This window comes from Nothoprocta perdicaria, unplaced genomic scaffold (assembly GCF_003342845.1).
Source record: "Nothoprocta perdicaria isolate Ctin4 unplaced genomic scaffold, notPer1 scaffold_25, whole genome shotgun sequence".
Lineage (NCBI taxonomy): Eukaryota > Metazoa > Chordata > Aves > Tinamiformes > Tinamidae > Nothoprocta > Nothoprocta perdicaria.
The window spans coordinates 276515-300609 of NW_020455477.1; the positions used below are offsets into that span (position 1 = coordinate 276515).

Sequence of the window (24095 nt, forward strand, 5' to 3'; positions counted from 1 at the left end):
AGAAGGAAAAACATGAACTGACTCAACACAACTTATGTTACATTTTTAACGCTATAGCTCAGTACTGGTTGCTAAGCACAGAAATAACTAATGGACTGATACCATAAAATTTCCAGCTTTCTGTTCTTGGACAAGTGGTGGGGAACAGACTGTCTTTCCTGTTACCTTTCCCAAAGCAGTTCTGCTTCTTTCAGACAGACACCTATAAGCCACCAGAGGGAGCATAAATCACAGAAACCTGGGGAAACAGTCACTTACTAATATAATTCAGCAAATCTCTGTTCCACTTGTAATGGAAGTGGCACTCGCAAAGATGACTTCAGTTACCTACTTGGCATAAGGTTCTTCCTTGAAAAGCCAACCTGGAAAAATCACCTTGTCCGGTCTGTAACCTCAGGGCGATGCGAAGACCTCACTGAGTTCAGTTTACGTGAAGAAAAACCACTACATGCTGTGAATTAGCTGAGGAGACGACACAACTTCCCCAACTGTCAACTGTGAAGTAACTTTTACCCTTCYTCCCATTTGCTTCTAAAAATTAGGACATTGAACACTTGAAATGTTCCTGCATCATTAACAATATAAAGCAATCAAAGCACTTGTTACATTCACAATATTCCACAAGCAAAGGTCTTTCAGACAGACRGACCTCAGGGGAGACCACAGGAGAATCAAGATAGAGGACATATTGCTATCTTGGTTCCAGATAAGCCTTTGACCTTTCAAAGAGACCAACAAACTCATTCTGAACAAAGTAAAACCACCTTTAATTAAATTCCTACATAAAACAAAATTTCTATGTAAAACAACAGTTTAGTCAAAAGGTAAATATATATATATCCCATTTTCTTTCAGATATCAACRAGAATTGAGAGCTACCAGTGTTCTTTGGAGAACAAGCAGTAGTTAAAGTCTGTTTTGCTGATGTTCAGAAACAGTATGTTACACCTTTTAACCAGCAGTTCCTATTGCACGTAACAAATCTGCTCTCCATTTAAGCACCTAAAGGCCTGGTACCTCACCAAATAAATTAAAACAAATCCAGTTTCTTCAGCAATCACCTTAAACACAGTTATTTCCGTAAAATAATATTACTGCAAATTTTAATAAATACAGAAAGAAAAGTTTAATGACTTCTCACTGGTGTCTTATGGCTAGATCTCCTACTATAAACACTCACTTTCCCAACACTTCCATTTTTGGTACATRTGCTCTAATAGTCACTATGTGCAACAATATTTGTGTCAAATTTCCCACACATACTCATAACTCAGTAGATCTGCATGGCACAACTAATCTGAGACAGGAATTCTCATTCATGTCAGGCTTGAAGGAGCTCCTCGCTGAACATCCAACAGATCTGACTCTTATGGGAGCCGACAACAGAGCCCCMGAGGCTGAAGGGGAAAACATTTCCTTGCAGGAATTTTTGGACATGTCTGGAATTGGCCTAACTTCCCTCCAACTAAAGGGCATGTGTTTGGTGTCAGGGAAACAAAACCGGGCAACCCCAAACACTTGGACACTGCATCATTTTCAAGGACATCCCCTTTGCTCCTGTTTTACCTTCTACTCTTCTTTTGGCAGCAGTGAAAGACATCAAGCAGCTCCCTGTAGTACAACGATGCTGTGGTTGCTATTTACAGTAGAATTAATGCATCTGTGCCAGTATGGCAGAATTCATATGAAAAATACACACAATATGGTCATTATTAGCTAGATTAGGATATGAAATTTTTACTCTTCTTTCAAGTCTTGATTTTGAAACAAAAAATAAGTCTTTGAAAGGTCTTCAAACCTCTTGAGTGTGTTAGAGYATATTACCCTAACATATAAAACAAATATTTACACCTCCTTAAAAGTACCAAAGAATTTTTAAAAATGCCTAGTAGCTCTCAGCGTGCAAAGTCAGCAGGAACTGATTATCCAGGATGTTTACTATCTGTACGGAACGTCTTGGAATCAAGCATTCACAAGCAGAGTGCAAAAGAATCAGGAATTATTTCAKGCCATTTCTTGCTGTTGCTGTTTTGTTCTCTTTCTTATTTTAAATAAATTGCGTTCGTCCAGACTACAGATCCCTTTAGAAAAAGAAACACTCATCAAGGTAACATTCAGATTAGTGCAATCCCCCAAATTCTTCAGGATCTGTAATCTTTTCGAACAGTGTGAGCCATCCAATTCACTTTAGTAGTCCAACTTTCCCGGAGTGCTTCATCAAACTTCTGCTTAAACTGTTTTAGTGCTTCTTCCTCACTTTTCCCTAAGGCGAGAGAGTCCTAAGAGAGCAAGAAAACAAGTACTATTAGAAGTTTTAAAATCACAGTTACTGCTACCTTTTCAATCCTAACACAAACCACATTCTGCATTTTTCTATTTTGAGTCTTTTCCTATTTTTCATTTATCAAGACATGAGCAGCAGCTTCTGGGTTTCAAGATAAAACTGAAAAGGAGAGCAGATGAATCAGARGTTGTTTTGAAACTGTCATTTAGTCACTAGCTAACATTTACTGAAAACACTTGMGATGGACATGCTAGCAGTCTGCAATGCAACAGTCAGGAATGATGAGCAACATGACATATACAGATGATAATTCATCTGATTAAGGTAATCTGAAGATGGTCCCTGGTAAAATTTTCCAGAGTTGCTCAAGTTGCAACGTTCGATCCTGCACTCTTASATTAAAAACCTCACTAGATCTTTCACTTGGCATTAAACTGTTAATCCCCAGATTGCTTTTTATGATGTATTTCTTGGACTGAAACTAGGCAAACCTTTTTCCTCTTTACAGTTCTGTGCTCCTGCATTGAGCTGTCAGATAAAGCAACCCTGGACTGACAATACATACGATGCAGGAACACCACACTCTTTACAAGATGGTCGAGGGGAATGCACAGGTCTGAGCTTCCTTTGATACCTCAGGCAGAGCACAGACTTGGTTCTGCACTGCTGAAAAAGCAAGCTTAGAGGAAATCCTGGGAGAACTAACCTAGGAAAACAAATAAACTTCATTTCTCTTTGACTCAGAATTCACATTCTGGAAAAACAGGATGTTCGTCCTGCAGGGCTCTAAATCTTCCTTTTTACCTTGAGATACTGAATGTCCTTGATGGAGGTTAGCTCTGGAAGGCCTGCAGTGAGCATCAGTGCAAACAGTGTGATGAACAGGTTCCCGTGTTTCCGCAGGATCAGGTAGGCATCTTCACAATACTGCCGGAACCTGGGTAAGCAATGACACAGACACTGAGCACAAGGACTGAGAAACTGCACAATTCACATAAAAATATCCAACCACTGCCCAACCTGTGCTTCAGCTTATTTTAACAATATTCTGTGGAGTTCCTCCCCAGAGGGAAGTTTATGAGGTATGAAGGCACATGTAAGCTGGCTCTATTCAGGTACAGAATTAGATATTATTGCAAACATACATTAGCACATGTGACACATGCAAAAACCATCAACCAAACCAGATAAACTTGGAAATAAAAGATAATTTCACTTAACAAAGAAAAAAAAAGCAAAATAATACTCACCGACCAAATTTTTCGGTGTTCCCTGTTTTTCCTTGTTGRATGACATGAATGAAATCATAGGTGAGGATGAAAGGTACCCGTTCCCTTTTAATTCCAAATTTGGACTTGAAATTGCCAAGAATATGCCCAAAATCTATATGGAAGAGCTGAAAAGCATAAGKGAGTATTAGTTTCTCCAGTGAAGTACCTCCCTCCTAATATCGGTAAAGGTTTCTTTAATCAACAGCTAACTCTTAACACTAGTGGTTTCAGCAAGTGATTGCACAAGATGCCGCTCTTTGGACATATGTAGCTCCACAATGTTTCAAGATGTATTTTTAAGTCAGTGACAACATCTAGGCTTTTATGAGTAACTACTGCTGCAAAGCAAGGTGGAAAAGATGATCTCAGTTTCAAATTTCTGATGTCCATCAACAGACATCAGACTGGTAACATCAGCTAGAAAAATAATTGAGCTCACCATTGAGCTTGAGGCTCAAGATCACCAATTCAGCTTAAGGCTCAATATCACAATGTCCAAAAGCTCCCTATAAAGTCAGGAGAGCTAGTAGGAACTGGTGTTGATTTCAAGGAATCTTTGACAGTTCTCTCATTTCAGAATCCAAGAGAAAGGTATATTAACCTTTTCAGGGGATAAAARCTTAACTAACAAAAGAACAGTGTCATGAATAACAAGATAACAAGCAAAACTAGACTCTCTTTTTTACATATATAACCCAGTCAAGAAGCATTTTATAGACAAAGTTTCACTAGTATCTGACAAATAAAACCAAAAGAAACAGAAGGAAAATATAACATCGGTTCTAGGTTTTGAGTCACCAAGCTGAACTGCTCCCAAGCCAGTTGCCTATTTAAGTTTTTTGCAGAGCTGAGCTGTGGAGCCTGTCTTTAAGGGAACGATGCCATTGCAAACTGCAAATCATACAGAGGTTCATCCTTTTCAAGGCCTCAGCTTATGAGTTCTGCCCAATTAATGTGAACACTACCAGGCCCTTCGGATGGTCTGAAACAGTAAGTTTTATAGAATCATTTTATAGAATCATTAATATCCTAACCTGTAACAGTCTAATAATTTAAATGCTTCTTATAAATAATATTAAACCTAATAAAGTATATAGTGCAACATATAAAGTCTAATATAAATAAAAGTCTATCAGTCTAAGCTATAACTGCTTACGAAGCATGCATTTACTCTTCTTYTCACTCGTCTCTTTGAATTTTAATGTTCTATTTTCTGAGAACTGAAGCAAATTTTCAAGGCTTTTTTTAAAATTAACTTGAGACTTACTTTTACTGAGACACTAAAGAAATCACGATACTGTAGTTATGTGAACGACTAACAGGTTTTTTACCTGACCATTTTTTCTGACCATGATATTGTCACTGTGTCTGTCCCCGATCCCCAGAACATAAGTAGCTACACAGTAGCCAGCGCAAGACAGAGTAAATTCTTCAATGGCTCGATCCAAGTCCTCTCTGAAAACACAAAGACAAATAATTGGTGCCTATTTTTGGTTATCCATCTCATACCTTGACATGAAAAAAGTGCTGCTTGCTTAAACCACAGGCCCACTGGGGTGCTGAAAAAACTCTGAGAGAAAATAATAATAAAATAAATATAATGACTAAATAATAATATAAAAACAGCCATGGAATTACGAGGGAAATGGAAATATCAGACAACAGCATCAAGATATGAAGCCTATTTAGTTTTCAAGAGTGCTTTAGCCTTTAGGACTGGGTTATTGTTTAAATTCCAACGACAACCTAGACCTGAGCAAAATTCCACATTCCTCAAGCCCCAGGGAAATTTGTATAGGTAAGTATTGCGTTTATTACCCTAAATTGTATTCCTTCAGCCAGTTTAGGAGAGCATCCTTGTTGAAGGCAGCAGCAGCAGCAACATTGCTGCTATTTAACTGAATGTCAGCAATGGTTTCTGAACTAGAAACAGCCTCAATAAGGCCAGAGTGATCTCCAGTCGCTAAACAACCATAGGGCAATATCCTGAAACAAAACAAAGATAAACATTAAACACAAAAGCAGCAAGACCTCTTTGCATATCAATTCTTTGTATATCAAAATTGATATCTTTGTATATCCATTTTGTGACAGGGCTGGATGGTCATGTCAAGTTAAACACTGAACTCTCAAACATTAGTACACAGATATTGCTCACTAAGGTAACACCAGCAGTCAATTGAAAATACTTTCTTTTCCAGTTCCATAAATATATACAAATTGGGCAACACTTTTGACTTTTACCTGAAATGTGGTACGAGAGACTATAGAGGGAGCTATTTCTTTTCATTTGTTAATTAACCAGCTAAAAAGGCAGTAAGGTTTCATCCACGTTCATTCCAGAAATATGTTATTCGTTTAAATGGAATGCAGGGTCCTTGGTTTTCTCCCATTTCAATGGAAAAAAATCCTAGAAACTGCCCAAGTATGCAGCTAAAAATACTACTTTCCAACACTTCAGAGTTCAAAAAGTCGTGCAAGATACTCCAACAAACAGTAATGTATATTAACTCATTTATAACAATTTACTTATTTATACACTATGCTTAGTAAAAAAATGACAATAACTGCATTAACATAAGGAAAGAAAAATAGGACAAACACCAAGGAACGGTATGTCTGTATAGATAGGTATATTATTTTTCTAAAGCAGTTCTTTTGGTTTCTGAAGAGAAAAAAGCATCACTTCTGGAGGACGGAAGAGGAACCAGTACTGAGCCTCTCACAGCATCTAACTCCAGATGCCTGAAGTGCAAAACGAAATAGGAGCTTAGATTTAATGTCTCTATGTAATGGAAACTTAAATTCCTCAAGGGTGCTACAGCAGAAGAGGCAGCCTTGGCACTTGTACTAGGCAGATCAGGTGAAGATCGTGCTCAGTTTTGTTGCTAGATGCCCTGCAGAAAGAAGAAACTGGCCCCACAAATCTAAATGGGGGATATAATTAATAAGCCAGCACAAACTTACAAAGCTGCATAAAAATTTGCAAGGCATGGTAAATTTATGTGTGTATATACAGAAACATAAGAAGAGGAAATACAACTGACCCAGCACAGTGTCAGTACAACCGACTGACTTTCACCAGCATTGCTGTATTTTGTATATAGTTTATATTAATTTTTTTTCACTACCTCCTCACTGACACTGTAAATTATCCCAAACCCTGCAGAAAAGTAAAAAAAGAAATAGATGCCATTAATGAGAACTTCTTGGTCTAATGGCTATTAAATAGCTGAACGTTTTCTTTGCAATGACGACACTTATTTCTCTAACACAGAACTGGAGTGGGCTTGAGGACCATTAAGTAGATAGTTGGGGTCCYTTTAACAGGCAACAAAATGCACTGAAAACTGGATTCGGTGGGATAGAGAATTAAAGAAAAATAATCTGTTTCCATGCTCATCCATTTCCCAGCTCAAAACCAGAGCTGTGCAGGCCAAGGGTCTCGCCGGGGCCCAAGAGCAGGCGCGAGGGCCCGCCACAGGGCTGCCGCAAGGAAGCTCTGCCCATCCTTATCAGGCCGGACAAAGGGAAGGCAGCGGGGCYGGGTTAAGGAGCAGCCCGGGCCGGCGGGATGGGCGCGCAGCCAAGGGCCTCCCCTCGCAAGGGCAGCAGCGCCGAAAGGCACCAGCGCCTCGAGGGCCCGGCACTCCCAACCGCAGGAAAAAACAGCCYTGTCAGGGAGAGCTTGACAGGAGTCAAGTGAGGGACAAATCCTCRGGGGCCTTTCCGCCTCATCCTGCTCTTTCTGACTTCCACGTCTGTCACCGGGAGACGCTCCCTGCTTTTTAATGCCACTCAGAGAGCCCTGCCACATATTCAGACTTCACACATATGAAGGCTRGTGGAAATGAAAATTCACTACGGGCTGCCAGTGAAATGAAAAAGAACCCCCTCTACCTGTGCCAAAACCAACTGTGCGCCAAGTATTTTTACAACAGTTTACCACAGTAAATATCACTTGACACAGATCAAATTTGTCATTTTTTAAACACTTTTTTTTTTACTCTTTTGCTCTGTTACTTTGCTGATTTCTCCTTGAGGCCAGCTGCAACAAAGCTCAAGTTAAAACTAAACCCCTTGGTGCRAGCGTTACTTTCCAAAAAGCTGTGAYGCTTGTGACACTGCAGACCCCAGARAACAGCCTGCCTGGAGAAACAGATGCAATGATCCTCTGCTGTGATAAATTCTTAATATTTAAACATTTCCCATAAAATAATAGAAAGCTGTGTCATCTACTATGACTAGGCATACACTATTTCAGACAGTGAAATTTTTCAAGCAAAAAAGAGCTTGTTACGTTGTGCCTCTTCAGAGGATTTGATCCTCTGAAAGTCTCATTTTGCCACTCAGCAAATGCAAACTCAATATAAATACTGTTTAACTGAAAAACCTTATTCTGTAACTGCTCATATTTAAATAACTATCATCAAAGAAGTAAGAAAAAACATATCCAAAAGATAAGGTATACAAATAATCTGAGGAAGTTCAATTCCACATTGTCACTAACTTCTTAGGCCAACTATCTCCTGCTGAATTTTAGGGTAACAGTTTGTCCTAAAAAAGCACAGATACATTTCTTTTTCCTCTAAATCCTGGGATTATTGAAGCCAYGTGAGTTGTTCTTTTATACTCGCTCTCTGGTAACTGATTGACTCGCATCTAACATGACTTCAATTCTGACTTAAACCTTTTCAGTGGAGCACTGATGGATTCATTGCCATGTGATGAGTGGGTTTGCGCCGGGGAGCTATCTGTACCTCACACTTTATTTGATCACACACTGAACAGTCCAGATCTTGCAAGTGCCCAGGACGAGGACCTACAGGAGCAGGTTCTTGCTCCCTCCTGCACACATGTACTGCCTTCTCTGACACAACCTTTGTTCTCGTTCCAATATCCCACCAGATGTGCACACTAAAACCCATACAGCACAACATAGCATGTGTGAACAAGGCCAGCATCTCCAGGGGATGGATTAGTTGACCATTACAAATAAAATCCTCCGTCCCTCTTTGCCTTTGMATAAATCAAGGACACTTGGTGCTTGTCTCCCTCCAGAGCAGAGGAATCTCACCGGAATACTGTTCTTGGATTAGAATCCCAGCCAAAGACAAACCAGCTAAGACGTCATTACAAATTTTTGCCAAAAACAACTGGATGGTAGCGCAGCTAGAAGGAAAYAGATCCTATCTCACACTGATAGCAACATAATTAGTTCCCACTTGATCCCTGCTTCACAGAAGCTGCACATCTACTGCAGCAAGACATTCCCAATTGGAGCATCTTCTCAGAGGAGCCGAGGTCAACAGTTACGCTTCTTAYGGTGGAGAAACAAATTTGAGGTCCTGTTTTTACTAGCATAGGTTTATCAAACATTCTGCAGTGGGGAAAACAAAGCTGAAAGGCAGGGATCCCATTACGCATCCACGAAAGGCAGAAAGAAAAACTGGTTTCAGGGCAATCTAAGCCAYGAAAGACTGGTGAGAGAGAAAGACTCCACTTTGGAATAGGTAACTGAGGTTGTACTTTTCAGGAAAACAGAACTATTCAACACTACTATTTCTCTTCACACTGAAGTCACCTTCTCAAGTTAAGTAAAGCAACAAGCCCCCACTCATGAGCAGAGCAACCCATCTGCAGTAATTCAGAGGTTTTTCATGTCACCTCTTCGCATGAGGATCACAGTCTCATCCCTTCTAGCTACATCCTTGTGTTTCAGATGCTGGAAGAGCTTCTTGCCCAGCTCTGTTGCCATTCTGGGCAATCTCGTTACTATCTTTTCGATCTATGCAGAACTGCAGTCCTGTCTCAATCTAAGTTTTGTTTTACAGTCATAAGTAAGCAAAGATGAATGGAAGGAAAATGTTCCCAAGTTGAGTAAGGAAATAGAAGAGGCCAATTATAGCAGTTAAAGTCTCACTACAAACTGCCCTTTTCCCCTATTTTGTTCTTGAGAGAGCTTGACAAAAATCGGATACAATCGCCACTATTTGGTTTCTCTTTGTTGAGTTACAGAAGAAAAAGGCATTAGTCAGGGAAAGCACATTTACTAACTCCCAAGCAGCATTCCTGTTTGCCAGGCACAGTGTGTGGGCCTGGCCGGAACCACAAGCTGCACTTTGGGGCAGGCAGCGACCAGAAGAATGTCTCATGTGGGATTCCTCAGCTGCCRGAGGTTGTCCTTGCCCCCAGGAGCTGCATCAGCCTCCTTGCAGTCTATTTATAATGACATAAATTATCCAAGTTCCCTCAACTCAACGTTCAGCTTAACTGCAACTAAACACCGAGCTGCCTCCTAGCAAATGTACACTTCCAGAAGCAATTTATTATTCACATTCTTGCTATATTCCATATTTCATTGAAAGAAATCTTTCTCTAAGTTGTATTTTTTCCTGATGGATGACTAGTTTATAATTTTCTTATCTGCGTGGGCTGATGTTATATGCCTTGTGAAACTAACACTATTACACTTCAACAAAATCTGACAAGATAAGCTCCAGACTCCAACTGAAACATCTCCAAAATAAATGAGTACTACTTGCCTTATAAACAACCTTTTTAAAATTGCAAAGCAGAAAGGATGAGTGCTCTACGTGCCACAAGCACACAAGACTGCCTTTATAGCCTACAAACACGTCATTAACAAAAAGTGAATTCCACTATTCCTTTAGAACTGTGTTTCTAAAGAGAAATTAGACTTGAGAATTCTATTAGGTAAAAACTGTGYTTAGGCCAGTATATGAAGTCAAGAAAGCTGTTTTGCAAGAGATTTTGGAGAAGGGAAAGCTCTTTCTGTCTAAAAATTGTTATCTGACATCCAAGTAGTGCTTCAGCAAGGAAAGAATGCTAAGCAGGACCTAAGAAATATGTTGAAGACACTCACATGGACTGTAGGTCTTTAGCAGTAAAAGGAAATGAAGAGAACTCACAGCAGAAGGAAAAAAAAGTGGCTGTTACAAAAAGTAGCTAGTTCACTGCTCATACAACCGATTAAAAATGACTAGCCCTTGTGGCAGAACACATAGCCCTAGAGGCTTAACAAAAGAACTAATAAATGAAAACCCTACAACCTTCTTCATGATTATCTTACATGTTCACAAACACTGCAAATTCCTACGCTTGGAAAAATTAGCCACTTCATTTTGAAAGAACAGCTTTTGCAGAAGGAGCAGTGCAAATGAGAAGACTCTTACTGAACTGGGTACTTCTGCCCTAAGAGATTTATTAAATGATGAGTTTCCATTCCTACTATGAGTTTACACTCTCACACAATGTGCTATGAGGAAGCAGAAATGGAAGCTTCTGGTTAAAAAATTTCACAGATCACACCCATACTAGTAATATCTCCCAAGTGCTAAATACTATGATTCTCTTGCACTTCTCCACTGATTTTGTAACATCTAGTTTATAAATATATTAACTGGCACCTGAAACTACACTAAGTCTGTCACAAACAAAAACCTCTTTGACCAAGCGAAATCTCAGCAGTGATGTAAAAGAAAAAAAAAAGATAAGAATTCTTAGAAAAAGGTAATTAAACCAATATAGAAGTATGGAACACAGAAACCTGCAGTAATTAGTGAGATGATCAGGTGGCAGGCGTATTTTGAGAGATGGAGATAAAAACCTTGCTGAAGTCAAGTAAAGGACATGTGCTACTCTTCCTTTTGCTCAAATCTAGTCATTTCACCCTAGCAATGAGGTTGGTCAGGCACGATTGACCATGCTGACTACTCCTGCCCAGCAACACCTCCATCATGAAGCCTCTTGCTGCAGCCCTCCTCGAGCAGGAGCAAAAGCAGCTCTCCTCCCCTTCCAGGCCTCTCATTTTCATTAAGTCTGTTTTTAATATGCGCAAGGCAGACATTGCTCTGTTAAATTGCTAGAAATAGATAGCAAGCATGAAATTTGTTTGGACTGGAACACATTCACTTGTGCCCATGGCTGCAAAACCCGTGTTTTTGTACGCAAGAAAAGATGGGTGGGGTTGAAGGGGAGGAAGGAAGAAGGAAAAAAAATCTGATTGTTTGGGTATTTCACAAACCTGGTAATTCTCAGTCTGACAATAAATTCTATTATAAGGAATCTCAGATCTCCCAAATCTAGTGCCAGTATCTTCCTTACCTCCTTCTTTGCCCCCACATCTAACAATAGTTAAAATTACCTCATTTCTCGAGAGGACGGCCTATTAGAGCTACATGCTAGGGAATCCAGATTGTGAATTCTGGGCAGCAGTGCTCAAGCACTAGACTATAAAATGTCTTTGCACAACAGCTTCTTCACTGGCTGGCATATTTGTGCTCTGTGTTTGTACCTCACCTGTATATGTGTATTACAACCTAGAAAAAGACTGGAATTCCCTTGAGAAATTTCCCTTGTCCTAGGACAAACACCCTGTTCATACAATGAACTCCCCAATGTTTCAATTTGCATCTTCCACTACTGTCTTCCAAGGTTAAATCTGTTTATCAAACAAAACTGTACCGCAAAGAGAAGCTATCTGATGAGTTAAGGTGACTTTTCTACAACCTGTTGACCTTGGCAATGAAAATTTTGTGCATCAATACCTAAGTTGATAAAGACAAGAGTTGGAAAGAGAGATTTAAAAACAGAAAAGTTTTCCTGATAGAGATGGACTCTCCTTACAAATAAACAAGCCCTGAAGAGACCCTTACCGGAGATCCAGACCAGCTTCTTTCCAAAGTACATCCATCAAGCGCAGTATTTGGAGTGTTAACATATCCTGCCGGAGATCTGCAATTCAAAGTTGAAAACATCAATTTCTGATTGTGCTCTAGACAAACTGTTTACTGTCTTTATCAGTCTACCTGACTGATAAAATCCATGCTTTGAAAGTCAAACAGGAGAAAATTTGCTCAACAGTGCTAGAATAATGCATGATTAAATTACAGTAACACAGGGAAACATAGATTAAGTGTGAGAATGAAAGGGAAGAAAAATTATTAAATTGCTGACATTTCTTACCATCGCCATTTTTGAAGATGATCCCTACAAGATCTCCCCCAAACATTTTATTGTTGTACACTATCCACAGAGGTTTCATTTTAGAATCCATGTATTTACACTTTTCGACACTACAAGAAAAGAGAACACGGATTTTAGTCAAATAAAAATATTTCCACTCAACAGCATTAAACATTGTTCAAAGCAGAATAGAAAATATAGCACTTCCAGTTGGGAAGTACTTCAATGTTATTTCTGCTTTCACTGTGCTACTACATTGGCAGTGCTTATCAAGTAACAAACATATTCGTTATATATCAAGTGAATTACAGATCCTGTGACTGGAATACATTCATCTTGCATCTAAATTTAGCATGCATATTTTCAGCGAAAATATATAATCTTCCTCACCTCTTGTTGCACCCATTTTAAAATTATGTTTAAGTGCTTTTTTTAAATTTATCTTTTGTCCTTATTGTTGTAGAAACAGAAGCCAAGAACACAGTCTAACTCACTTCAAGTTTTTAATTATGGTTATCTATCAATAGCATTATTTCTTAAGGCAAACTGCAAAAATCTTCAAGCTTAATCCGTATCTTAACCTTAATAAGCTGAAGATTTGCTGAGTCAGCTGAGAGGATGACCGATAACATTTCTCTCACTCTAGAAAAGGCATCTTGTTAACATATCCGCTAAACAATATATTCAAGAAGTTAAAGCATATGCGCATTCTGACATCTATTTCCCTAAAAAAAGCTAATGAACTGTATTCATGCAATTATTCTGAACTTACTGTAGTTCTGAAAGTATAACAGAAGGATTCAGAGGAGACTGGAGGTCAGAAAGTGCTTCCCTGTAAGCATTTTGTTTCAAACATGTGTGCATTGCATCTTTTCCTTTTGCTTTGCTTTGTTTCATGGCATTCAGCTTAATTAAACTATTTAAGGTCTTCATTTTATTAAGGGCTTCCACCTGAAAGAGATGCTTTAAAAGTTATCCCACAGAATAAGATACAGAAAATCTCATTTTAAAACAAATCTTCAAGTACTAAACCAAGGCATCAAACAATCCTCCTGAAGCACTCATGCCCCAGACGTCTTACACTTTTAAGTAATTATGACAAATAAAAGTCCAACAAATTCATGTCATCTCTGAAAGTAAGACTTAATATTTTCCAAAAGTATATGAAATACCTTCATATGTAAAATATTTATACAAGTTCCTTCAAAATACCAAGTCATTTTTTGGCCACATAGAAAATCAACAGAGCGTAGGTGCTACTATCCATACTGAAGTCAATCCTCCTGAAATTAAGCATAAGCTTATAAACTCTAATCAATTAGGCCATTCATAACCATAACGTATTGTCTAAGCAATACTTTCTCAGTGTGTAATAAGGCAATATAGGTGGGTTTAGCCCTTTCTTTCCCTTTCTCCCGCTTTGACAAGTTCTTATTGGTGCACAGCCTGCAAGAAAACAACCAAACTAGCTGCAAACACACAAACACACCCAACATCAACACAGCAAAGCCCTTTGGCAACAAACCTACTGCATATACACCACACATTGCTTCTATACTGCATGTACATCTAAAATAGTTCTTAGCTTATTATAAGCTAATTATGAATGTAAGTCATATTTAGAGGAACCACTGTTAACATGCTCAGTAGGATGCATGTTTTCTACCTGATAGCATCAATTGAATACTCACAATATTGATTTCTCTACAGGGAAGCTTCAGCCTAACGCCCACAGGGAAGCTTCAGCCTAACTCGCAAGGTGCCAAGGCAAAGCCTAGCGCCGCGCCGGGCAGAGCGAGCCCTGCCAGGCAGGATGCTGGGGAAACCGTATGCACTTGGATTACACAAGCGAGGCGCTGGAGCCTGGCCAGGTCAGCCATCTGTCCAAACCCAGCGCTCGGCTTTTCCACTGCGCGAGCTGCTGCACAAACAGCGCTCACAAGGGAACAGAATGGAACCTGTGCTGTGCAAACAGGAACTTTTTGAAGTATTTCTACTTTGAATTTCTTCCGTGTTTTCACAGTTGGGGTTTTTTTTGCCCCTTCTTTGATTCTGGTGACATTTGTTTCCTGTGAAGTGCACRAAAACTTTAGTGACCTCAGGCCTATTACTTAAAGCATTTCATCACCTCCTCTTTCTATGATTCTGACAATGCTAACAAGCACACTCGTGTTGGAGACATCTCTCCAATGCCCTGCGAGCAGCAGCAGGGAAGAGCASAGAGGCCCAGTCCTCTCCTCTGGTCCCTGAGGCACAACTGCAACACAGGCAGCAGCAGAACTGCCAGAAACAACAACTGTCAGACACCACACAACAGCTATTTTTTGTGGTTTGATTTACTTGATAAAGGAAATAGATTAATATGAGATCTTTTCATGGATTTTATTGTAACAATCTAAATTTGTTAAAATTTTATTAGTCTTCAGAATAAGACTTGAGAGTGCCTTTATTACTGACCTGCCGATACACTTGCATACTAGAGCGTATTGAAGAAGTAAACCACTCTCCTCTTTCTTTTTACCAGCACTATGTTAGCACTAAAATTAATATTTGGTTTACTTCAACACCTTTATTTCCAAGGAATACTGCAGAAGAGCACAATTGAAGTTTGTGTGCATCACTACCTTTTAACAAAAACTAAAGCTGTAGGGAGCAATCCTGCAGTCACCTAGCTGACATTTAAGTAGTAATATCTTCTATTAAAAACRCTGTTCTTAAAGGGAAAAAAGTTTTAAGGGTCCTTCCTCAGTAAGTTCTTCTGCAGACAGCCCTGCCCTGAGCAAACATGTCTTCCTACTTGTGCATCACTCCTGCTCTCCAAGGCCCAGCAGAGCCAACTACTTTCCGTGCCTCAGGCTCCTCCGCTAGTGCAGCCAGTTCCTTCTCTCTCCTTTCTTTTYCTACCCCTCAACACACATAACTTTCTCGAGGTAACCAACGTGCCCCACAGGAGGAATGGGGTCATTATRTGAGTTACAAGCTTGGCTAAGCCAAGCCTGCAAGGAGAGGGGGGTCCCTACCTGTTTGGCCAGCACCTTCATGTGCGCGACGCTTCCTCGGCAGTAAGCCTCTAGTATTAAACCAAACTGCACCGAAACAGCAGGAATATGAACCTCTGACCTGCAAGGAAACAAAACAGGAGAAAAGCTTCTCATTTATCAAGATRGATCACATCATTTTACAGCTTACTACTCTGCAAGACATGAACAAAACAAAGAAAACACCTCGTCAGTTAGATAAAAAGCAGATTTTAAAGAAATAATGTARCATTTATGGACTAGATCTCCAACACAGCACACAGGTTTAGCAAGAAGGAATGGAGCAAGTCTTACCTTAGATGCCAAAACAACATCTGCCCTATTCTCCTGTTAGCGAGCGCTCTCTCTAGCAGGAATCTGGAGAGGGCACAATCCAGGAAAGGTTCGTATTTCAGGACTTGCACAAGTTGAAGGAGATACTGCGAGAGCTCCTCATCACTAGAACAAGGCACATAAAGCCAGTCAGCAACAGGGGACTCAYATGAATGATTTTCTAGAAACCCACAGGCACGTGACAAACTCTGCCAGAACAGACCTAGTTTCAACAGCAGAAGTGTCACAATCTTTCACTCACATGGAAAAGAAAAATAATGCACAGCTGAGTATAAAATTGACAAGCAGGTTGAGTAACTGGTCAGTTAKGTACCTGACAGAACCCTGAGGCCATCAAATCTTAAAGGAAAGGATCCCCAAAGTGTCATCTTTATGTTGCTGTTTTTACCAGCCGGCTTCATGGACTTCTTAAAGAACTTAGAAACCTTTTTTTTTTTTTAATATTCAGTTGAAGATGATTTTGCTTCAGAGATGGAACGAAGACTACTAATTCCAGATGTAACAATTCAACTTTATTCGGCTAGCCCTACAGCTAAATTACTTGTTTACATTTTAAAGAAGTCAAAATATTTTTTTTCCAAAAAAAATTTAGCCTTGACCATTAAAAAAATTAATCATTAAACTATTCACCGTGGGGAATTTAGAATTCAAGGACAGGAAATGAACAGTAATGCTGCAAATGATAAGGTTAAACAAATCTTGCCTCAGGTTACAGTGAACAGCAAAATTATATATGATAAAGAAAGAATAGCAGATAGCAAAGCCTACCCTAAAGAACAAACAAATAGTTCTCTCATTTGATCATGGTAAGTTACAGATTACATTTCTGTTAAATGATGCAGATAATGGCTGGCAGGGAGAGATGGGTGGTCAGATGGCAGTTCTAGTACTTGATTCCTGTAATAATTTGTCCCTTCGTTATGAAAACAGACACAGCCTTCCCTTGGGCCCAAATAGGCAAGAAYATGGAACAGCAGAACAACAGTTTTATTTGGCTACCATTTTACTTATCTAGAAAAGATGCTTTACCTGGGCACCTATATGTGGCAGGCAGCTTGCTGAAGCCTTTGGGTCCTTTTCTTCTTGTTAACAAACTGAATTACTTTTCCCCCCCCAACAACTGCTGAACTAAAACACGTACTCACCTCATTTGTTTTAAACAGCCCACTGCGTATTCCCTCACATATTGGTCTGGGTAATTGAAATCCAACAGTTCTAAAGCTTCTCTAGGCGGCAGCTTGGGCCAGATCTGAAGCAGGGCCTGAAGCTTTTATAAAAAGAAAAATATTAGGTTMCACATTAAGCAACTACTAAGAAAGCTGCAAGTATAGCTGCATTTGGACAAYGCACTCACACTAAGAGAAGAAGAAAAAAGCCTAATTTCTGATCAAGTTACTTGCCCTTTAAATTCATCCACATGATTTTTGGCAATGCGCCTTGTTTACATTTAGTCAGAAACATCCATTTCTTCATACACAGACATGATGCACAGTAAATAAAAATTAGGTAACCCCACATGCAAATGTTTTATAAACAGTTTCAAATAAAATTTCAAGAATGTTTTGTTAAAGCTTTCATGACTATACATAATATACATAATATATGTAAATATTTTGGTAATGTTAAAAACTTTTTACAAATAAAATATCAAAGAGTTTTGTTTAGAAAAATATTTACCAAAATATTTAGCCTCTAATTGGATGCACTGTGGATGGCTATTGGGTTAAACTGCAGCAAGGATGATTTGAGTTAGATGTGAAATAAAATCCTAAAATCACTTAAAACAGTGATGTGCTGGAAAGCACTAGTGTACCTATTTCAGACTAGTAAGAATTAAAACACACAGAAGTCTCTTAAGACTTTTGATATATGAGATGTGTAYATATGTATGTAGATGTATGCATATACATACACAAATATACATGTAGCCATGCATATTTAACAGTACATAGTTATACGACTGAAAGCAGTACACTAATACACGAAAATAAACAAGTCTGCATGTGCAAACAGTATCAACCATATCCTCCTTTAGCAACTAGTCACARCTCATTATAAAAACCTCCTTTCCTACAAATTTGATTATATTTTAGAGTTAATAGACAGAATTTAAAATCTGAATGATTAAAATGACCTTATGAGTTTTCTCTCAAGTTAGCAGGCCTTTTACTCATAGTGAAAATCTCCAATTTCTGCTATATGTCACAGTACCACTAATATTCAAGTATGAGAAACATGTATGAGTTCTTAATATTAATTTGTATTTATTATCCAGCTTTGTAACACCATTTAAACACTAAAGGGACCAAATTCCTAACTGGTTAATCCGTGCAATTTTGTGAACTTCAGAAGCCAAGAAAAAGGTACAAAAGAATCAAATAGCAAATCCAGTAGCCATGCTAAAATTCCAGGAGGGGAGAAGGGAACCAGTGCAACTGTTTTCATGACCAAATACTTATTGAAGGAACACAGGCAGGATTCCTAAAAAAATAGAAGATGGCTCTGAACATGGATATCCTTTTCCACAGAAATACACACTTAAAATCTATTTAATCTGTAGAACGGAAGGACCAGTGACACCAATCCTTATGTCAAGAAACACTACAACCATCATCACAAATATTAGTCCTCAAAAYCTAAAATAAAAAATCCCCTGACTGACAATAGCATAAAACAGATGCTGAAAAGGCAAACAGCAACCATGCCTGTCAGAGGCAGAATAAGAAACTTCAAACTCACATATCACAACTCCTAGACAACATATTTGAAATCAGGTGCAGCAAAAAAAATACAGCAATATTCTGTGAAGCGACAGATGATAAAAATTAACAACTCAGTTCTTGGGACATGGCACGCCCCAAATTAGCCAGCRAGTTTTGCAAGTCGGTCTAGAGCAGAAACATTCACCACAAAGCATCTCTGAAGGCACAAATCTCATTCTGACTGCACCAGCACTCRAGTGCTAAAATTATTTCAGAGATGACTAAAATGAGGAAACGTTTTGTGGTGCGACCTGGGAGACTGCTAAGAAAGTTTCCCAAATATGCACTGCTCCGTGCACATCCTGCTGTGGAGTTGTTATGAGATAAGCTCAGCCCAACTGGCCGCGCACCCGGGGTGGGCGGCAGGCTGCTCAGCCTAAAGGACCCGCTGCGTGGCTCAGCTGGACTAGAGAAACATGCTCTAAAATGCTCYGTGGTGCCCCGACAGCGGGGACAGCTCTGAGCAACTCCCAAACACTTATAAAGGCTTATAAATGTGTTTTACCTTTCAGAAACATCTGCCAATATGCACCTCAAGCTTTAAGTGYTATCTGCTGTTTGAGACTGGTTCTAACTGTCCACACGCCTCCCTGCATCATCCTCSTCGCAGTCTGCAGCTCCTGACCGATTCCCTTCCCAGCAATAAACTGGACATCTCGAGAAAACTCAAATTCAGTCYGTTTTCTACTTTTTTGGCAGAAAATAAAAGGCCACGCATTCTTCCCTAACAAAACACGTTCRCTATTGGATAGAATACAACACAGGACAGCTCAGGAATTTTTATCCCAGTTATTTCAAACGCTTCCAGTCAGCTCTCTGCTCTGCTGTCTTTTCTCCAGGTTATTATCCAGTTCAGGATGGTGCCACCTCACCAAAAGCAGATTTAAAAAAAGAAAGTTCAGCTTCTGCTTTGAGAATAAATACTGTGCATGCAACTCTGCCAACAGGCTCTGCTGTCCTACCCCTGGGATGACTGAAAAGCAAGTGCAACTTGCCGTTATAACACTGCAATACAATAAGAGACTGCAGGAAATATATATGGTAGTTGATAATGACTTGAAAACATCATGCTTGTAAGTCATATAATATATATTAAGTCATATATAACTTTATGGACCACCGAACTTTTGAAACTTTACAAACACTGATTTAAAATGCTTTACCATCAAATACTTGCTCTTATTTTCTCTCCCCCAAAATATTGCTCTCCATCTGTAACAGGAAATGTAGTTTATTTTTCTTCATTTTTCTTGACAATAGCTCTGTTTAAACATTTTGCCCTAACTAGTAGACTTTCACAATAATACTTGTTGTCAACAGTATGCTTCTAGTACACTCTCAGCACAAGGCACATATGTTAGTATAGCAGTACTAGTATTACAGTGTATACCTAGTACTCAATGTATTTAATATTGATAATTAATAGAGATGAAGCACAAATCACATCAACTTTAAAATCCATGTTAAAAAAAWTGCTGTCTTTCCTCACCAGAAAAAGGGAAGCACTTAAGTGCCTTGGGCATCGGGGATGTTTCAGAATTCAGATATACTATTGCTGCTGCCCAACATCCCATTCAAGCACATCACACTAGTGTCTGGTCACAAAGAAATGGAAAAACAACAGGCCCACAAATAACCAACATGCCTGTTTGCAGCCATTAATTTAGATAAAATTCTTGAAACAATTTTATCTATATTCCCAAATTTAAAGCATCTTTTAAGTTGTAAACCACTAATCTATACTTCACATCATTTTTCAAAAAGCTTCAAAGACCATACTTTGAAGGTCCCAGTAACAGATCAGTATACATTTAACACTTTTAAACAACAAATACCTGCCTATATTTTTACAGTTCATACTGCTCACTAACTTCTTTTAATAAACAAAAAATTCAGAAGCACATATGGAAATTAATGAAAAACAAGAGAATTCTTGCATATGAAAAACCCAAGACAGACACATGTGTGTCATTAGTGTAGTGCTCCGTGCACAGACATCGACCTAGGAGGAAAACCCTGTTATTCTGCAAGTTCTCAGARTATCCAACTGGTGGGAAGGATGTAGCAGAGAAGAGCCCCTATCCTGGAGGCAAGCTATGAGTCTGTGACTGAGCAGTCACAGCAATTGGGAGATGAATAGATGGAAGTTGGGAGTTTTCATGGAGTCGTTTCCTTTTCTTCCAAAAAAGGTCAGACYAATGATCAAGAACACAGATGTATATTATGGACTTCAATCCTACACARCAATTGCTTTTTAGCTTGAACTTCACAGAACAGCTTTCCTTTCAAAGTACCAGTGGAAACAATTCTTCTAAAAATGCCCAGATCACTTCTCACACCACAGTTATGATCTCAGTCTAACAACCTGCACCAACTTGTGGCCCATTCCCCAGTGCAGTTGTGGCAGGGTGACCAGAAGCTGCACAGTGTCTGGATTCACCAGGAGAGCCACTTTGTGTCCCTTAATGCCATTCAGATTCTTATAGCTTTGCTCAACTTGCTGTGTGCCCAGAAAAAGCAAATTCCAACACAAATACATGAATCTGACTTTTAGGTCAATCTATTAAGCAGGAGCAAGCAGCTTCCCATAAATTTCATGTATTTTTGATATATCCACTCTGCAGTTAATCCCCAAAAGCATTTGACACTTGGATTCTATTTGGGTGAAAGCAGAAAGACGCAGACACAGCAGACACTGTACAGTATAAAGAAATAACCTTGCACAGCTACATAGTCAAGTTACACTGTAAATATAACCTTGTTTCACAATTAACCCAAAGCCTTTAATTACTTGCACAGGCGGCGCTTCAATGGGAACCTACTCGGTCCAACTGCCTCCCTGAGGAGCCTGAGGTCCTTGGTCTCCCCAGTGTGCRCTGCAGCTCTTGCAAGATCAGCTGCTTCAAGGAGGTTTAATTACCCAATCCAAGACTGAGATTTTCATGGTCTTGAYGGAATTTAACAAAGCTTTATGTCAGGATTTTCAAATTAGCCTGTACGAGCAATTTACAGGCTTTTCACATCATTCAGAGGTTCTCCAAATATATTTGAGTAAGCTCTTGCTTATGAGTCCAAACTACAGCAGTTATACAGTCTTATTTTACCAACCAAAATACATTGCACCATTTAAAAATTTCTCTGACTGGCTAGGAAAGAAGATATAAAAAAATAGAATAAAACACACAGATTACACACCCTTCCTCATGCTTTGACTGCAGCATTCTTTCATCCATCCACTCTCCTCATCCTTTCCCTTACCTGGGCAACATCTTCAAGTTTGTTCCACTTGAGGGAGAGCAGCAGTTTTGGCAGCGATTGGGGAAAGCTTTCGCGACAGTCGTAGCGCAGCGTCCAAATGAGGTCCATCTCATTTTCACACAGTTGCGATAAGGGATCTCTTTCCATGATTTCTTTCAGCACGACATAAAACTTCTTACCACCTCGACCCTAGAAAATGAGAAATCCGTAACATCTTGAAACATGCTGTAAGATCCTAACATTCAAATACTCTAAATTTTATATAAAGAGAAACATGACACTAAATTCCAGGAACACGGGGGAATGCCTATTACGCCTTTCTGTCACATCACAGATTTCTAATACAGTCAGACTCAGTGTACAAAAGTTTCTGAAAAAGTACCTAGCTTTTAGTGTTTATGACACTAGATGGCAATGTTTCTATTTWACAACTTTAAGATGGAGAATTTATTTAGGATGTGCATTCTCCTTTTGGGCTTTCAATTAAGCAATTTTTATTCACATACATACACCAAGTCCCTCCTCCCTCCCCAAATAAAACRTCAAAAAATACTTTTCCAGTACTAACCAAAAGGAAATATATTTGCTACTCCTACAACCACATTTTTTCATCTTCTAATCCAGACTTGTCCTTTCCAGACATTGTTTTAATCGCTTTCCTCTCTGCAACATTAATATAATTACTGATTCTATGAATCTGATTACACAAATGAATCTTCATTTAAGAATCACTGGCTTAGGGTGCTATCTTGTACTTCCAGCCATACTCTTACACAAAATACAAGGCCAGAAATATAATTAAAGACACCATCAAAATCTGAATTCCAAAAGGCACTGAAACATAACAGGAGCTGCACCTTTTGGGTAATGATGTAGTAGGTGCATCAAATAAATTAGTTTGAATATGTATTTTGGAAACAATACTTCAATTGAAAGCTGCCTTTATCTTCCAGAAGGCCAAAATTGTTTCTAAAAGATTTTTCCAAGTTCAGGGGAAGAGGCAGCACGAGTCAGTTCAGACTGAGGGCAGCAGCACACAGCTCATTACAGTCACACACTGCACAGGTTCAGCTGACTGATCACAGCTTAAGCTTAGCTCCTTCCAGGAAAGATGGGTGCCTGAGCCATGCACTGTGCTGAAATCACTTAAGTAAAAATTATTATATAAAAATACCTCAGGCAAAYGCAACAGCTAGTTTTAAGTCTCTTTTTTTTTTTAATACTAATCCCTTAACTAAATAGCTGAAATGTTTGTTTGGTCMAACTAAATAGACACTCTACTTCAAAATAAACCCTAAACAGTCATAAAAATTTGATCCTCGTGTCTGCAAAGGCTAGGCTTTTAAATGAGAAGTCACAATACAATATTAAGCTGATATTCTTCTACGTAAGAATTCCAGTTATAGTCAAGTCAGTTGTTCATAACAAAAGTATTWGTGAGCCTGGACTCTTCCTGAGCACTTTAACCACGATTAAGTGGCATTTTTTTCAAGTAACTGCTTTACTTTTATATATAACACAGTTACTACTGTTGCTGCTTTCACCATCGCCATGTTTGCAGTCTTCTGTGTATTTTTACAATGTTTTCCCAAATATAAAAATATTCAAGAAAACAACTCTGAATTTTACAGATCATTCAGTGATTGCCTTCATGTCAGAACTATCTATTTCCTCAAGATCTCCTAATTTCCAGATTTAAGAAACATCTTGTTGGAGACTAATCATCGTATTTGAAAGCATTTATCAGAAAACATCTGACGATCAAGGATATCAYCCTAAAATTGATAGTATCAAGCTTTGTACAAATGTTTAGGGCAAGCTGGGAACGCTTCCCAGCTCCAGCACTAATGGAAATCTGGGTTGTGTCCCAAATGCTCCCCATGCAAGTCCTGCTGCAGGGGCACAGGAGCCCCAAACACAACACAAGTGGAGTTTTAGTTACCAAGTATTATACTTATTTCTCTATAGATTGCTGCAGAACATATACAAGGCAGCTAATGCTGCAGCTCACAGCAGCTGCTTACCGCCATGGCAGCGTTGTCACTGCTCTTTGCAATCTCTGCTGCCTTTTCAAGTATCTGCAAAAGAGGATTTTAAACACATTAGATTTAAATTCAAATCTGACTATAGCAAATACATAAACACTAAAGAAATGAGGCAT

At 39.0% G+C, this 24095-nt stretch overlaps 1 protein-coding gene across 1 annotated transcript in view; it reads right to left on the reverse strand.

Annotated features, from left to right (window-relative positions):
* Positions 1-779: 779 nt before the first annotated feature.
* The window catches only part of PIK3CB (phosphatidylinositol-4,5-bisphosphate 3-kinase catalytic subunit beta), an 86145-nt gene continuing 62829 nt past the window's right edge, over positions 780-24095 (reverse strand). Inside the window, exons 13-25 of the mRNA XM_026040092.1 lie at positions 23959-24012; positions 21935-22123; positions 17060-17181; positions 15876-16019; positions 15564-15663; positions 13316-13494; positions 12544-12653; positions 12234-12312; positions 5374-5541; positions 4887-5010; positions 3535-3680; positions 3089-3221; positions 780-2279 (exon numbers count right to left, since the gene is read on the reverse strand). Of these exons, the coding sequence (XP_025895877.1) occupies positions 2142-2279; positions 3089-3221; positions 3535-3680; positions 4887-5010; positions 5374-5541; positions 12234-12312; positions 12544-12653; positions 13316-13494; positions 15564-15663; positions 15876-16019; positions 17060-17181; positions 21935-22123; positions 23959-24012 (1686 nt within the window). The 3' untranslated portion in view covers positions 780-2141. The remainder of the gene's footprint in view (positions 2280-3088; positions 3222-3534; positions 3681-4886; positions 5011-5373; positions 5542-12233; positions 12313-12543; positions 12654-13315; positions 13495-15563; positions 15664-15875; positions 16020-17059; positions 17182-21934; positions 22124-23958; positions 24013-24095) is intronic.